This window comes from Denticeps clupeoides, unplaced genomic scaffold (assembly GCF_900700375.1).
Source record: "Denticeps clupeoides unplaced genomic scaffold, fDenClu1.1, whole genome shotgun sequence".
Classification (NCBI taxonomy): Eukaryota; Metazoa; Chordata; class Actinopteri; order Clupeiformes; family Denticipitidae; genus Denticeps; species Denticeps clupeoides.
In genome coordinates this window covers 1-17544 of record NW_021629846.1, presented here as the reverse complement: position 1 = coordinate 17544, position 17544 = coordinate 1, and the positions used below count along the sequence as shown (strand labels likewise).

General features: G+C 53.4%; 2 protein-coding genes and 1 pseudogene across 3 annotated transcripts; all 3 read left to right on the top strand.

Annotated features, from left to right (window-relative positions):
* Nucleotides 1–228: 228 nt before the first annotated feature.
* On the top strand, nucleotides 229–11746 carry LOC114775927 (multifunctional procollagen lysine hydroxylase and glycosyltransferase LH3-like). The gene is made up of 19 exons (XM_028966609.1): nucleotides 229–417; nucleotides 4165–4256; nucleotides 4419–4555; nucleotides 5080–5243; nucleotides 5323–5435; nucleotides 5513–5576; nucleotides 5696–5793; nucleotides 5874–5975; nucleotides 6056–6187; nucleotides 6261–6382; nucleotides 6452–6556; nucleotides 6708–6833; nucleotides 6915–7056; nucleotides 7143–7256; nucleotides 7462–7533; nucleotides 7610–7714; nucleotides 9256–9402; nucleotides 10980–11105; nucleotides 11182–11746. The coding sequence occupies exons 1-19, from the start codon at nucleotides 342–344 to the stop codon at nucleotides 11335–11337; spliced, it is 2193 nt and encodes a 730-aa protein (XP_028822442.1). The 5' UTR covers nucleotides 229–341; the 3' UTR covers nucleotides 11338–11746.
* A 2738-nt stretch (nucleotides 11747–14484) lies between these two features.
* LOC114775931 (lysine-rich arabinogalactan protein 17-like) lies at nucleotides 14485–15265 on the top strand. Of its 2 annotated transcripts, none has more exons than XM_028966613.1 (3): nucleotides 14485–14715; nucleotides 14799–14976; nucleotides 15049–15265. In XM_028966613.1, exons 2-3 carry the CDS (start codon nucleotides 14856–14858, stop codon nucleotides 15207–15209), a joined length of 282 nt encoding a protein of 93 aa, XP_028822446.1. In that variant the 5' UTR covers nucleotides 14485–14715; nucleotides 14799–14855; the 3' UTR covers nucleotides 15210–15265. The 2 variants fall into 2 exon arrangements, with proteins under 2 accessions (XP_028822446.1, XP_028822445.1); XM_028966612.1 differs by having other exon boundaries at nucleotides 14788–14976.
* Nucleotides 15266–15684: 419 nt separating this feature from the next.
* LOC114775930 (ceramide-1-phosphate transfer protein-like) lies at nucleotides 15685–17245 on the top strand (annotated as a pseudogene).
* Nucleotides 17246–17544: the final 299 nt, after the last annotated feature.

Genomic DNA, 17544 nt, shown 5'->3' with positions numbered 1-17544 from the left:
TTCCTCACACGTGGCACCGCCGACCACCGTCGCCTCCGTCACGAACTCTTCTGCGGCCGCGGGGCGCCGGGCACCTCGGAGGAAGCGCGTCCATCTGGCCTCCGCTGGTTGGCCGGGGATCTTCGTGTTCTTTCCAGCGATTGGCTTTCGGCGTGTCAATCAAAGCGAGCTCCGCCTTCATTGGCCGTGACCCGGGAGTGGGCGGGTCCTGTCCACGTTCCGCGAGAGTTGCGCGCAGCCTCGACAGAACGGGATTTCGCTCCGTTACCGAGACAGCGGGGACCGTCGCTCCGCTCCGCGCCGCTCCGCTCCGCTCCGGGACTCGGTATCCGCGACCGGCCATGCAACTGAGCCGCCTCGCCCTGCTCTGCGGGCTCTTCTGGAGCTGCGCGGCCGAGCCCAGGCCCGTCTCTCCCGGTAAGGCGACGCCGGCCGATCCTGCAGGGCCGCGGCGGCGAATCTGGACTTGTCCGTGTTTACAGGCCGGTTTTATTATTACTGAATAAAACACAAATAAACCACCTGGGAACCGAACTTTTCACCGATCTGGTCGATTTCGGTAGTTTATTCATCAAACTCGTCTGTTGATGCGGTCCGGGGCCCGGATCTGCTCGGTCCCGTGGCCGGATCGTCGTAGTCGGCTCGGTCCGGCGTAGTTGGGGCGGTCCGTTATGGTCGTCTCAGTGTGGTCGGCTCGGTCCGGTGGCCGGATCGCTCTAGTTGGCTCGGTCCGGTGTGGTTGCTGCGGTCTGGAATGGTCTGGCATAGTCGCGGCTCGATGTAGTCGGTACGGTGGCAGGATCGGCGTGGTCTGCTCGGTACGGTCTGGTCGGTACGGTGGCAGGATCGGCGTGGTCTGCTTGGTCTGGTATGGTCGGTACGGTGACCGGATCGGCGTGGTCTGCTCGGTCCGGTATGGTCGGTACGGTGACCGGATCGGCGTGGTCTGCTCGGTACGGTCTGGTCGGTACGGTGACCGGATCGGCGTGGTCTGCTCGGTCTGGTCTGGTCGGTACAGTGGCCGGATCGGCGTGGTCGGCTCGGTCCAGTGTAGTCGGCGTGGCGCAGTGTGGCCGGATCGGCGTGGTCTGCTCGGTACGGTCTGGTCGGTACGGTGACCGGATCGGCGTGGTCTGCTCGGTCCGGTATGGTCGGTACGGTGGCCGGATCGGCGTGGTCGGCTCGGTCCAGTGTAGTCGGCGTGGCGCAGTGTGGCCGGATCGGCATGGTCTGCTTGGTCTGGTATGGTCGGTACGGTGACCGGATCGGCGTGGTCTGCTCGGTACGGTCTGGTCGGTACGGTGGCCGGATCGGCGTGGTCTGCTCGGTCTGGTATGGTCGGAACGGTGACCGGATCGGCGTGGTCTGCTCGGTCTGGTATGGTCGGTACGGTGACCGGATCGGCGTGGTCTGCTCGGTACGGTCTGGTCGGTACGGTGGCAGGATCGGCGTGGTCTGCTCGGTCTGGTCTGGTCGGTACGGTGGCCGGATCGGCGTGGTCTGCTCGGTCTGGTATGGTCGGTACGGTGACCGGATCGGCGTGGTCTGCTCGGTCTGGTATGGTCAGTACGGTGACCGGATCGGCGTGGTCTGCTCGGTCTGGTATGGTCGGTACGGTGACCGGATCGGCGTGGTCTGCTCGGTACGGTCTGGTCGGTACGGTGGCAGGATCGGCGTGGTCTGCTCGGTCTGGTCTGGTCGGTACGGTGGCCGGATCGGCGTGGTCGGCTCGGTCCAGTGTAGTCGGCGTGGCGCAGTGTGGCCGGATCGGCGTGGTCTGCTTGGTCCGGTCTGGTCGGTACGGTGACCGGATCGGCGTGGTCTGCTCGGTCCGGTATGGTCGGTACGGTGGCCGGATCGGCGTGGTCGGCTCGGTCCAGTGTAGTCGGCGTGGCGCAGTGTGGCCGGATCGGCATGGTCTGCTTGGTCTGGTATGGTCGGTACGGTGACCGGATCGGCGTGGTCTGCTCGGTACGGTCTGGTCGGTACGGTGGCCGGATCGGCGTGGTCTGCTCGGTCTGGTATGGTCGGTACGGTGACCGGATCGGCGTGGTCTGCTCGGTCTGGTATGGTCGGTACGGTGGCAGGATCGGCGTGGTCTGCTCGGTACGGTCTGGTCGGTACGGTGGCAGGATCGGCGTGGTCTGCTCGGTCTGGTCTGGTCGGTACGGTGGCCGGATCGGCGTGGTCTGCTCGGTCTGGTATGGTCGGTACGGTGACCGGATCGGCGTGGTCTGCTCGGTCTGGTATGGTCGGTACGGTGACCGGATCGGCGTGGTCTGCTCGGTACGGTCTGGTCGGTACGGTGGCAGGATCGGCGTGGTCTGCTCGGTCTGGTCTGGTCGGTACGGTGGCCGGATCGGCGTGGTCTGCTCGGTCCAGTGTAGTCGGCGTGGCGCAGTGTGGCCGGATCGGCGTGGTCTGCTTGGTCCGGTCTGGTCGGTACGGTGACCGGATCGGCGTGGTCTGCTCGGTCCGGTATGGTCGGTACGGTGGCCGGATCGGCGTGGTCGGCTCGGTCCAGTGTAGTCGACGTGGCGCAGTGTGGCCAGATCGGCGTGGTCTGCTTGGTCCGGTCGGTACGGTGACCGGATCGGCGTGGTCTGCTCGGTACGGTCTGGTCGGTACGGTGACCGGATCGGCGTGGTCTGCTTGGTCTGGTATGGTCGGTACGGTGACCGGATCGGCGTGGTCTGCTTGGTCTGGTATGGTCGGTACGGTGACCGGATCGGCGTGGTCTGCTCGGTCTGGTCTGGTCGGTACGGTGGCCGGATCGGCGTGGTCTGCTCGGTCTGGTATGGTCGGTACGGTGGCAGGATCGGCGTGGTCGACTCGGTCCAGTGTAGTCGGCGTGGCGCAGTGTGGCCGGATCGGCTTGGTCTGGTATGGTCGGTACGGTGGCAGGATCGGCGTGGTCTGCTCGGTCCGGTATGGTCGGTACGGTGGCCGGATCGGCGTGGTCGGCTCGGTCCAGTGTAGTCGGCGTGGCGCAGTGTGGCCGGATCGGCGTGGTCTGCTTGGTCCGGTCTGGTCGGTACGGTGACCGGATCGGCGTGGTCTGCTCGGTACGGTCTGGTCGGTATGGTGACCGGATCGGCGTGGTCTGCTTGGTCTGGTATGGTCGGTACGGTGACCGGATCGGCGTGGTCTGCTTGGTCTGGTATGGTCGGTACGGTGACCGGATCGGCGTGGTCTGCTCGGTCTGGTATGGTCGGTACGGTGGCCGGATCGGCGTGGTCTGCTCGGTCTGGTATGGTCGGTACGGTGGCAGGATCGGCGTGGTCGGCTCGGTCCAGTGTAGTCGGCGTGGCGCAGTGTGGCCGGATCGGCATGGTCTGCTTGGTCTGGTATGGTCGGTACGGTGGCAGGATCGGCGTGGTCTGCTCGGTCCGGTATGGTCGGTACGGTGGCCGGATCGGCGTGGTCGGCTCGGTCCAGTGTAGTCGGCGTGGCGCAGTGTGGCCGGATCGGCGTGGTCTGCTTGGTCCGGTCTGGTCGGTACGGTGACCGGATCGGCGTGGTCTGCTCGGTACGGTCTGGTCTGTACGGTGACCGGATCGGCGTGGTCTGCTTGGTCTGGTATGGTCGGTACGGTGACCGGATCGGCGTGGTCTGCTCGGTCTGGTATGGTCGGTACGGTGGCCGGATCGGCGTGGTCTGCTCGGTCTGGTCTGGTCGGTACGGTGGCAGGATCGGCGTGGTCTGCTTGGTCTGGTATGGTTGGTACGGTGACCGGATCGGCGTGGTCTGCTCGGTCTGGTATGGTCGGTACGGTGGCCGGATCGGCGTGGTCTGCTCGGTCTGGTATGGTCGGTACATTGGCAGGATCGGCGTGGTCTGCTTGGTCTGGTATGGTTGGTACGGTGACCGGATCGGCGTGGTCTGCTCGGTCTGGTATGGTCGGTACGGTGGCCGGATCGGCGTGGTCTGCTCGGTCTGGTATGGTCGGTACGGTGGCAGGATCGGCGTGGTCTGCTCGGTCTGGTCTGGTCGGTACGGTGGCAGGATCGGCGTGGTCTGCTTGGTCTGGTATGGTCGGTACGGTGACCGGATCGGCGTGGACCGTGCTCTCTTTTAGGCCATCGCTTTAAGAACCATGCTTTCTCCGCTCGGTGGAAGTTACTGATGTGAGATTGTGAGATGGTTTTATTTCTGTCTCTACAGAGAACCTTCTGGTCCTCACTGCTGCTACGGAGGAGACTGATGGCTTCAACCGTTTCATGAGGACGGCCAGGGAGTTCAACTACACTGTGAAGGTCTGTCCATCATACTGGACACTACAAGCATGCACAACTACAAACAATTTACTTGAATATTGCATTTAGTAATGGCATGAAGTTGGTGTTCACGCTTTCTGACCCCAGAAGGTTATATTACTGTGTAGTTATATTACTGCCCCTTCTTGTGTGTGTGTCTAGGTGCTTGGACTGGGTGAGGAGTGGAAAGGTGGAGATGTTGCTCGGACCGTTGGGGGGGGTCAGAAGGTTCGTTGGCTGAAGAAGGAACTGCAGAAACACACTGACAAGCAGGACCTGGTTATACTTTTCGTCGACAGGTCAGTGTGTGTGTGTGTGTGTGTGTGTGTGCGTCTTTGCCTACTTTATTTGAAAGTGAAAAAGTGAAGTGGTTGTCATTGTGAAACACTGCAGCACAGCACACGGTGAAATGTGTCCTCTTTATTTAACCATCACTCTTGGTGAGTAGTGGGGGCGCCCGGGGAGCAGCGTGTGGGGACGGGACCTTCATCAAGGGGACCTCGGTAGCACTTTGGTGTTTTTGGATTTAAATCCACAACCTTTCTTGGCAAATATAGGCCACACCCACCCATCCAGAGACCATGTGACCTTTGGATGAGGCTGAAGTGACACTCCCTCCGCCCTGATTGCTTTGAATCTAGTGGCCCAAGCTGTGATTAGTTGTCATGGAGCACACCCACCCGTAGTGAGGTGGAACCACCACACACACACACACACACACACACACACACACATTTACACCCGCACGTCCTGCTCTATCCAACGCTTATGTGTGTGCTTGTGATTTATAACTCCCTCTCCGTCTCTCTCTCTCCTCCTGTAGTTATGATGTGATCTTTGCCAGTGGGCCGCAGGAGCTCCTCTGGAAGTTCTCCCGGATCTCCCACAGGGTCATCTTCTCTGCTGAGGGCTTCTGCTGGCCGGACCAGCGCCTCTCGCCCAAATACCCACCGGTGCACACGGGCAAACGCTACCTGAACTCTGGAGGTACGTGTGTGTTCACAACGGCACGCCCCACTTTCACAGGGATCTGATCTCGGTGCTCTTCTGGTGTCGGGGTGTCTAGGGTTCATCGGCTATGCGCGAGACCTCTACGGCATTGTGCAGCAGTGGAAATACAAAGACAATGACGACGATCAACTCTTCTACACAAAAATCTATCTGGACAAAGAGCAGAGGGTGAGTGTGTGTTTCTTGCAACCAGATCACAATATGATGATGATGATGATGATGATGACGGGATTTTGTGCATGCAGACGCGATTCAACATGACGCTGGATCATCGCTCAAGTCTGTTTCAGAACCTCAATGGAGCCATTGGTAAGAAAAACCTACTTACACTCGTCAGTGAGGACCTAGTGTGTAACAACCCAATGGGGACCAGGATAGTAACGAGGACATTTCACACATTAGCATTGGAAAGTGTGTTTGCGTTGCAGAGGAGGTTGTGCTGAAGTTCGAGAAGGCCCGTGTCCGAGCACGCAACGTGGCTTACGACACGCTTCCGGTCATCATCCATGGCAACGGGCCCACCAAGGTAGAGAACTGGGAAGGGTTATAATGGGATCGTAGCGGATACCATCGTAACGGGCCGTTTAACTCAACGTATCGCGACAGCTGCAGCTGAACTACCTGGGGAACTACGTTCCGACGGCGTGGACCTACGAACACGGCTGTGGGAACTGCGATGACAACCTGCTGGACCTCAGCGACGTGCCCGTCTGTGTCTCTCCATCTTGGTGTGAATCTGTGTCCCGGCAAGGATCTTCCTGGTTAATACGTGCGTTTGTGTGTTGCAGGACGAGGAGATGCCTGTTGTCCATGTTGCTGTCTTCATTGAACAGCCAACTCCGTTCCTGGAGGAGTTTCTCAAACGACTCACAACCTTCAATTATCCATACACACGCCTACGGCTCTTCATACACAACAACGTACGTTCACACAGACCCACGTCGCACACGTGGTCCCGGGTCCCCACTAAACTCCGCTCTTGTACGTTAACAGGTGGTTTATCACGAACAGCACGTTGAGCGGTTCTGGACGCAGCACCGCGCCCTGTTCCCCTCGGCCACCATCGTGGGGCCGGAGGAGAACCTGCAGCACGATCAGGCCAGAGCCATGGCAGTGTGAGTGTCACCACGGCCAAATCACGGCGTGGGTTCTCGCCCGTACTGAACGCTGCGCGTGTGTTGCAGTGAGGCCTGTAGGAAGGACCCCTCGTGTGATTACTACTTCAGCGTGGATTCGGAAGTGGCCCTCACCAACCCAGATGTTCTGCGCATTCTCATCGAGGAGAACAAGTAGGAACACCACCTGCTCTTACATGTGGGATGGGAATAATGGCTAACCAATGACTGTTTCCATGGTTACAACACCATTACACCATCTACAGATTGAAGATTGAAGCTGTTTCGAAGAGCTACTTAGTTCTTCTCTCTCTTCGTCCCTCAGGCCTGTGATCGCGCCCATGATCTCCCGCCATGGGAAGCTGTGGTCCAACTTCTGGGGCGCCCTGAGTCCGGAGGGCTTTTACTCGCGCTCGGAGGACTACATCGACATCGTGCAGGGCAAACGCATGTGAGTATGATGCGGTGGGCGGAGCCTGGGTGGGCGGGCCCGTGCTAGTCAGGTGACGCTCACCGCCTCCCTCGCTCTCAGCGGCGTGTGGAACGTCCCGTACCTGACGCAGGTCTACATGATCCACGGCGCCACGCTGCGCTCTCGCCTGGCCGAGGCCAGTTTGTACCAGCAGGAGGGAATGGATCCAGACATGGTGTTCTGCAGAGCAGTGCGAGACCAGGTGTGTGTGTGTGTGTGTGTGTGTGTGTGTGAGTGTGAGATCTGTTTCATGACGATGCTGATGTGTCTGTCTCCATGTGTCTACAGGGAGTGTTCATGTACGTGTCCAACAGAGACGAGTTCGGCCGCCTTGTCTCCTCCAGCAGCTACAACACCAGTCGCCTGCACCCAGACTTGTGGCAGATATTCGACAATCCTGTGGTAAACACACACACACACACACACACAACTTAGACGTCAACTATGAACCAGAAGACCCAGGTTCAAACCCCACTTACTACCATCGTGTCCCTGAGCAGGACACTTAACCCTGAGTGTCTCTAGGGGGGGACTGTCCCTGTCACTACTGACTGTAAGTCCCTCTGGATAAGGACGTCTGGTAAATGCTGGAAATGTCATCCTGCAGGACTGGAGGGAGAAGTACATCCATGAGAATTACTCCAGGATCTTTGAAGAAGATGAGAAGGTGGTGGAGCAGGTGAGGAGGTTCTGCTGACATGGTTCATCGATGACGTTCACGGCTGGACTTCTAATCGCTGCGCCTTTATCTCCAGCCCTGCCCAGATGTATACTGGTTTCCAGTCTTCTCTGAGCAGATGTGTGATGAACTGGTGGAGACCATGGAGAATTTTGGCATGTGGTCAAATGGCAAAAACACGGTCTGTGTGTGTGTGTATCTTTGTGTGTTTGAACGTGTGTAATATTTCTGTGTGTGTATTTGAACGTGTGTAATATTTCTGTGTGTGTGTGTATCTTTGTGTGTTTGAACGTGTGTAATATTTCTGTGTGTGTGTGTGTGTATTTGAACATGTGTAATATTTCTGTCTGTGTGTGTGTGTGTGTTTGAACGTGTGTAATATTTCTGTGTGTGTGTATCTTTGTGTGTTTGAACGTTTGTAATATTTCTGTGTGTGTGTGTGTATCTTTGTGTGTTTGAACGTGTGTAATATGTTGTGGTGTGTCTGTGTATTTGAACATGTGTAATATGTCTGTGTGTGTGTGTGTGTGTGTGTGTGTGTGTGTCTGTGTATTTGAACATGTGTAATATGTGTGTGTGTGTGTGTGTGTGTCTGTGTATTTGAACATGTGTAATATGTCTGTGTGTGTGTGTGTGTGTATTTGAACATGTGTAATATTTCTGTCTGTGTGTGTGTGTGTGTATTTGAACATGTGTAATATTTCTGTCTGTGTGTGTGTGTGTGTATTTGAACATGTGTAATATTTCTGTCTGTGTGTGTGTGTGTGTATTTGAACATGTGTAATATTTGTGTGTGTGTGTGTGTGTGTATTTGAACATGTGTAATATTTCTGTGTGTGTGTGTGTGTGTGTATTTGAACATGTGTAATTTTGTGTGTGTGTGTGTGTGTATTTGAACATGTGTAATATTTCTGTGTGTGTGTGTGTGTGTGTGTATTTGAACATGTGTAATATTTCTGTGTGTGTGTGTGTGTGTGTATTTGAACATGTGTAATATTTCTGTGTGTGTGTGTGTGTATTTGAACATGTGTAATATTTCTGTGTGTGTGTGTGTGTGTATTTGAACATGTGTAATATTTCTGTGTGTGTGTGTGTGTGTGTGTATTTGAACATGTGTAATATTTCTGTGTGTGTGTGTGTGTGTGTATTTGAACATGTGTAATATTTCTGTGTGTGTGTGTGTGTGTGTATTTGAACATGTGTAATATTTCTGTGTGTGTGTGTGTGTGTATTTGAACATGTGTAATATTTCTGTGTGTGTGTGTGTGTGTGTATTTGAACATGTGTAATATTTCTGTGTGTGTGTGTGTGTGTGTATTTGAACATGTGTAATATTTCTGTGTGTGTGTGTATTTGAACATGTGTAATATTTCTGTGTGTGTGTGTGTGTATTTGAACATGTGTAATATTTCTGTGTGTGTGTGTGTGTGTGTGTGTGTGTGTGTGTATTTGAACATGTGTAATATTTCTGTGTGTGTGTCTGTGTATTTGAACATGTGTAATATTTCTGTGTGTGTGTGTGTATTTGAACATGTGTAATATTTCTGTGTGTGTGTCTGTGTATTTGAACATGTGTAATATTTCTGTGTGTGTGTGTGTGTGTGTGTGTATTTGAACATGTGTAATATTTCTGTGTGTGTGTGTGTATTTGAACATGTGTAATATTTCTGTGTGTGTGTGTGTGTGTGTGTGTGTGTGTGTGTGTGTGTGTGTGTGAGACAGGACGATCGTCTAGCGGGGGGTTATGAAAACGTCCCTACAGTCGACATCCACATGAACCAGATCCAGTTTGAGAAGGAGTGGCTGAAGTTTCTGAAGGAGTACGTCTCCCCGGTGACTGAGAAGCTGTACCCTGGATATTATGCCAAGGTAGACACACACACACACACACACACACACACACACACACTCACTCTCTCACACACACTCACTCTCTCACACACACTCACTCTCTCACACACACTCACTCTCTCACACACACTCACTCACTCACACACACACTCACTCACTCACTCACTCACTCACTCACTCACTCTCTCACACTCACTCTCTCACTCAGTCACACACACACACTCACACTCTCTCACTCACGCACGCACTCACACACTCACACACGCACGCACTCACACACTCACGCACGCACGCACGCACGCACTCACACACACACACACTCACTCTCACACACTCCCACTCACTCTCACACACTCCCACTCACTCTCACACACACACACACACACTCACACACACGCACACTCACCGCTCACACCAACACGCACGCACACACACACACACGCACTCAACACACCCACGCACTCACACACACACACACACACACACTCACTCTCTCACACACACTCACACTCACTCTCTCACACACACTCACTCTCACACACACACTCACTCACACACTCCCACTCACTCTCACACACACACACACACACACTCCCACTCACTCTCACACACTCCCACTCACTCTCACACACACACTCACACTCACTCTCTCTCTCACACACACTCACACTCACTCTCTCACACACACACACTCACTCTCTCACACACACACACACACACTCACTCTCTCACTCACTCACACACACTCACTCTCTCACTCACTCACACTCTCTCACTCACGCACTCTCTCACACACACACACACACACTCACTCTCTCACACTCACTCACTCTCTCGCACACACTCACTCTCTCACACACACTCACTCACTCTCTCGCACACACTCACTCTCTCACTCACACACTCACTCTCTCACACGCACACACTCACTCTCTCACACACACTCACACTCACTCTCTCACACACACTCACTCACTCACACTCTCTCACACACTCACACACGCACTCACTCACACACGCACTCACTCACACACGCACTCACTCACACACGCACTCACTCACTCACACACGCACTCACTCACTCACTCACACACGCACTCACTCACTCACACACGCACTCACTCACACACGCACTCACACACGCACTCACTCACTCACACACGCACTCACTCACTCACTCACACACGCACTCACACACGCACTCACTCACACACGCACTCACTCACACACGCACTCACACACGCACTCACACACGCACTCACTCACTCACACGCACTCACTCACTCACACACGCACTCACACACGCACACACACGCACACACACGCACGCACTCACACACTCACACACGCACTCACTCACTCACACACGCACTCACACACTCACACACGCACTCACACACGCACTCACTCACTCACACACGCACTCACTCACACACGCACTCACTCACACACGCACTCACACACGCACTCACACACACTCACTCTCACACTCTCTCACACACACTCACTCTCACTCACTCACACACACACTCACACACAGATACGTAGGAAGCGTGTGTGGGACGCGGTGACAGCGCGGCTGCGTTGTGTTACAGGCTCAGGCGGTGATGAACTTCGTTGTTCGGTATCGTCCCGACGAACAGCCGTCCCTCAGACCGCATCACGACTCCTCCACCTTCACCATCAACATCGCCCTCAACAGGAAGGGCGTAGACTACCAGGTACACACTCACACTCAGAAGATCGTCTGCTTCTCCTCCCGTCTTTTCTAACACGTTCCCCTCTGCGCGTGTGTAGGGTGGCGGCTGCCGGTTCCTGCGTTACGACTGTAGGGTGGAGGCTCCTCGTAAGGGCTGGTCTTTAATGCACCCGGGCCGTCTCACCCACTACCACGAGGGCCTGCCCACCACCCAGGGCACCCGCTACATCATGGTGTCCTTCGTCGACCCCTAGCACTCCGCTCTGTGCCTGTGCGAGTGTGTGAGTGTGTGTTCTATACATGGCGGCTGTTACAGTTCTGCCCCCTGCTGGACACCTCTGTCCCGACCTCCTAATTTATTTCACCTTCATGCGCCTGGCCCAGAAACGTCCAGCTCCCAGAATGCATTGCGCAGCAGTACTAGGCAGCGGGACCGGGCCGTTTTGGAACGCTGTGGGAAGAGACGAAGGTGATGGAGACTGTGTGGACGTTTTATACCGCTCCTTTTCTATTTTTTAACAAAATGTTTATTTTATACTGCGCTACCGATCGAAAAGGTCCAAGACGAAGACGAGATGGTGACTGTGTCCTGCTGACCTTGCCTTTGTACAGAGTGCTTTAAATTATTTTTCACTGTGGAAATAAACGTTGCGTCTCCTCCTGCTTGTCCTGCGTGGTCTCGTCCAGCAGTGTGTGTGTTGTCCTCCGGGTTTATTGTTGCTCCGCCTGTTGTCCTGAGAAACAACCCCTGGACCCGCAGCCATAAAGCGGGTCAATTATTAATGTCCCGGCGGCCACAGCGCGGTGGAGCAGCACGGTGAGTCCGAGATGGAAATGAAACGTCGCTTTTAGTCCTTACCGGAGAACGGTGACAATGACAACCGGGCAGAGGGGCTTCGGGTCAGGGGTCACAGGTCAGAGGCGCTAAAAAACCTCCAAAAGGTGGCGCGTTCGCTTGTGCCGTACTGCGCATGTGCGATGGTCCTCCGCTTCCGTTAGATTTTAGCGCAGGTGCGCGTGAATTCGACTGACAAGTAGACACTAATACGTCACTGTACACTTATATACGTACTTCATACTAAACTTATACGCCGCTTCATACTAGTCTAAACTTATATGCGTAGCTTCATACTAGTCTAAACTTATATATGTCAATTCATACTAGTCTAAACATATACGTCAATTCATACTAGTCTAAACTTATATATGCGTAGCTTCATACTAGTCTAAACTTATATATGTCAATTCATACTAGTCTAAACATATATACGTCACTTCGTACTAGTCAACATATACGCAGCTTCATACTAGTCTAAACTTATATATGTCAATTCATACTAGTCTAAACATATACGTCAATTCATACTAGTCTAAACTTATATATGCGTAGCTTCATACTAGTCTAAACTTATATATGTCAATTCATACTAGTCTAAACATATATACGTCACTTCGTACTAGTCAACATATACGCAGCTTCATACTAGTCTAAACTTATATATGTCAATTCATACTAGTTCTAAACATATGTGCGTAGCTTCATACTAGTCTAAACTTATATACGTAGCTTCATACTAGCCTAAATGTATATACGTCAAGTCATACTAGTCTAAACATATATACGTCACTTCATACTAGTTAACATATACGCAGCTTCATACTAGTCTACATTTATATACGTCAATTCATACTAGTCTAAACTTATATACGTAGCTTCATACTAGTCTAAATTTATATACGTCAAGTCATACTAGTATAAACATATATACATCACTTCATACTAGTCAACATATACGCAGCTTCATACTAGTCTAAACTTATATATGTCAATTCATACTAGTCTAAACATATATACGTAGCTTCATACTAGTCTAAATTTATATACGTCAAGTCATACTAGTATAAACATATATACATCACTTCATACTAGTCAACATATACGCAGCTTCATACTAGTCTAAACATATATATGTCAATTCATACTAGTCTAAACTTATATACGTCAATTCATACTAGTCTAAACTTATATATGTCAATTCACACTAGTCTAAACATATATGCGTAGCTTCATACTAGTCTAAACTTATATACGTAGCTTCATACTAGTCAACATTTATATACGTCACTTTCAATTTCAATAAATTTCACATGTTGCTGTTCAAATGGAATAGTTGAAAATTATAGGCAATTAGCAAGACGTGCCCAATAAAGGCGTGGTCCTGCAGGTGGAGACCACTTTCCAATTCCTGTGCTTTCTGGCTGACATTTTGGTCACATTCACTCTGGTGGTAGAATGAGAGTCTACATCTCACACAAGTGGCTCAGGTAGTGCAGCTCATCCAGGATGGTGGTATGAGGGTCCGACGTCCACAGGTGGGGATTGTGCTTACAGCCCAACACCGTGCAGCACGTTTGGTGTTTGCCAGAGAACACCAGGATTGGCAAATTCAACACTGGTGCCCTGTGCTCCTCACAGATGAAAATGGGTTCACACAGCCCTCCATGTGCTCTCCAGAGGTAGCCTGACTGCCATTAGGAACCAAGATGAGATCCTCAGACCCCCTCGTTAGACCATAAGCTGGTGCGGTTGGCCGACGGTTCCCCAGACCTGAATCAAATTGAGCACATCTGGAACATCATGTCTCGCTCCATCCACCCACGCCACGTTGCACCACAGACTGTCCATGAGTTGGTGGATAGTTTTGTCCAGGTCTGGGAGGACATCCCTCAGTAGACCATCTGCCACCTCATCAGGAGCATTCCCAGGCGTTGTAGGGAGGTCATACAGGCACGTGGAGCCTCATTTTGACTTGTTTTAAGAACAGTTGGATCAGCCTGTAGTGAGTTGCTCCACTTCATTTTGAGTGTGACTCCAAATCCAGACCATTTATCCACCCATGGAGATCTGTATAGGGCCCAGAGTGATGGGAAGAGTATGGAGAAGGAAAGGAACCATACCGCCTCATCAGTGAAGCGTGGGCAGATATGGCTGTTGGTGTTTCACCCTGGTGGACCTGAGTGTAGCTAAAGGGGTTAAACAGAAGGTCCATTTTATGATGTGATCAGGTTTCATTCTCATGTGAGGCTGTTATCTCCAGAGCTTCTTCCTGATTAAACAGCCACCAGTTAATGAGTGTCTTTAGAACACTGCGAGCAGGTCAGGGATCTGCGGGCTGGAAGGCTCATGTCTTCTGTCTTCTACTGATAAGGTAGGTGGCAGGAGAGGTTCTTGTCTTGTCTTGTTGAAAGTGACCGCAGGTAGGGTTTAGGGTTTAAGGTTCAGCAGGACAACTCGGCCGCAGTTTAAAATGAACCCCTGCTCGACTGCTTCTTCTCTCTCTTTCTCCTGCACGTCAGGCAGGACGTACGCTGACGTTGCATCATGGAGGATAACGGGTAAGAGAAGCAGACACAACACCCCCCGTTTATTCCTGAGCGTCCCAGCGAGGCCGTGTGGGCGTGGCCCAGTCGGCTGGTGGGTGGCGAGTGGGAGGTTCTGAGCGTGTGACTTTCACCACAGCTCCATCCACATAAGGAGGTCCTCATCATTCCGATGACTGAAAGCCCCAGCCCGTCCCCCAAACAGAGCACATCGCCGGTGCCAGCGGACTCACCGAAACCGGCCCCCACGGGTAACAGCGATTAATAATAATAATGATAATAAATATGTTTATTAATACAGATAATACAAGACACACGCTCAGTCTCTTCACAGCTGTTTGCTGAGCTTCTGGAAAGCCACGCCCGCCGAAGGCCCGCCTCCCCAGAGCAGATGACCCTGCAGACCCCTTCTGCCCCAACCCCAACTCCTCCCACCTCACCTACCACGCCCACACCCTCCCCAACCCAGGCCACGCCCAGCGCCCCGCCCAGCGCCCCGCGGGGCTCCACAGGTGATAAACCCCACGTCCGCAGGGGTCCCCACCTGGACTCCCCTGTTGCTCACTGTGACCTCGTTCTTCCAGGCGGCCTGGGCCTCGGGAGTCCAGAGCTTCTGAGTGAGCTGAAGAAGCCGCACACGCTGAAGACCCGCCCCGCCCACAAGGCCATGACCATCATCTTCTCTGGGAAGGGCCGGGTGCCCTCCAGCGAGGGACAAGGCGTGGCCGGTGGACCGCAGGACTAAGTCGTAACGATGTTGATATGGTGCTGACGCAGTGTAATGTAATGAGGCCGTTTCATCGACTTGTCACAAAACCATCCCAATAAATTCTTGAAAGATTTCGGATGATTCTCTGTGTGTGTGTGTACGTGTGTGTGTACGTGTGTGTGTGAGTATCTGATAAGACATCCTGCGCCTTCACCCACCTGTCCAGAGTCCAGGTGGTGCTTGATGACATCACAGTCCTGCCCCTCCCCCCGCCTCAAAGCCACTGATCTGAGATCAGCCGTTAAAAACCCACAGATCGGAACCCATGTGCCAAGAGAAGGTTACATGGAAACGAGCAGAGCCTGAGGAGACCAGGTCCAGGCGCCTACAGCTCCGAGACGTCCTGGGACGGCGAGGGACGGGAGATAAGGGACTCTGCCCGAGATGGTGGGACAGACGGACGGAGGAGCGGCGCCATGAAGGTCCTGCTGCGCAGCCATCTCCTCCGGCGGCGGCCATGATGGCGGCCCTGATGTTCCTCAGCGCGTTCTGGCTGCGTGAGTCTCCAAACAATAAAAGGGGTTTTATGGCCGTTCCTGCAGAGGCCTCGACTGAGGCGTGTGTGTGTGTGTGTGTGTGTGTGTGTGCGTGCATGTGTGTTTCAGCTCAGGGGACGTTCCAGAGCTGTAATTCCTCCTGGCGGCCATGTTTATTCCTATATCCTCCAACACACAAGGTGAGTACACACACACACACACACACACAACACACACAATATACACACCAACACACACACACCACACACACAAAATATACACATCCAACACACACACACACAATATACACATCCAACACATACACAAAATACACACCGCACACACACACACAAATATACACATCAAACACACACACACAAAATACACACCCAACACACACACACACACACAATATACACACCCAACACACGCAAACACAAAATATACACATCAAACACACACATACACACACACAATATACACATCCAACACACACACACAAAATACACACCGCACACACACACAAAATATACACACCCAACACACACACACAATTTATATATATACACGCACACACAAGCTAGCGTCGTTTTCACACCTTTAGGACGCGTGTCTCTTGTCCACAGCCCCGTGATCATGTGGCCTACAGACGGGATGCTGTTGCTATGGGCGGTCTGGTCCTTGGAGACGGCTTCCTCATAGAGGAATGCCCTGGGCAGGCGTTTCAGGTGTCCCGCCTTCTTTTTCACTTAAGCTCCGCCCTCGGCCCCGGCTCAGACATCCTCCTGGACCCGTACCTGTCAGGCTGGGAGGAGCTCATCAGGTTCGTCCATTGCAGAAATGGCCTCTTTTACCTGCGACCTTCAGAGTCCTGAAAACACCTCCTGCTTCTGTCCTCTCAGGTTCATGGAATCCCTCGGCCCTCTGGTCAGCTTGTTCTCCTATAAGGTCCAGGAGAAGATCGTCCTACTGCGCCAGATCCAAGCAGAGGACGCGAGAACGCCGCCTACAGCTCTCTCCACTCCATGATGGAGGCCGAGCTCCTCAGGGGCGTGGTCAGCTTCGACAGACACGCCCCGTCCGGCTGCCGCACCCTTCTCCGCCTCCACCGCTCGCTGCGGTGGCTGCAGCTGCTCCTGGAGAAGCTGGCCGCCGGGCCGGACGCGGACGGGCGCCTGGCCACGCCGGGCGAGATGTGCCGCGAGGCGTACCGCGAGGTCCTGGCGCCGCACCACCCCTGGCTGCTGCGGCGGGCGGCGGAGGCGGCCTTCTCCGCCATGCCCCAGCGCGCCGTCCTCCTGCGCCTGGTGTGCGTGGAGCGGCAGGAGGAGGCCGCGCCCGTGCTGGAGAGGCTGATTGGCGCCATTGGGGAGGTGCACAGCAGGACCCACAATGCACTGCAGGACAGAGGGATGCTGGATCTGCCCTAAACTGTGAGGAACCGTATTTATTTACAGTCGTGTACAGAGAGGTCCCCTTGATGAAGGTCCCGTCCCCACACGCTGCTCCACTGTCACCAAGGGTGATGGTAAAATACAGAGGACACATCTCACTGTGTGTACCGTGTGCTGCGCTGCTCTGACAATCACTTCACTTCACTTCACTACAAGCCGGCACGGCATCTGGAATAAAACGTCCCTCAGATTAAACATGAGCTGCTTCTGATCATTTATTCTACTCATTTTCTACTAAAAACGTTCCATTCAGCCTGAAGAACAGCCGTAGTAACGAGAACATTTCAAATACGCTAACTGACCAATCAGACGGCGCCATGTTCCATGTGGGCGGGGGCCATCGTTTCACCACCAGGTGTCGCTGCTACGCTCCGGCCTGCA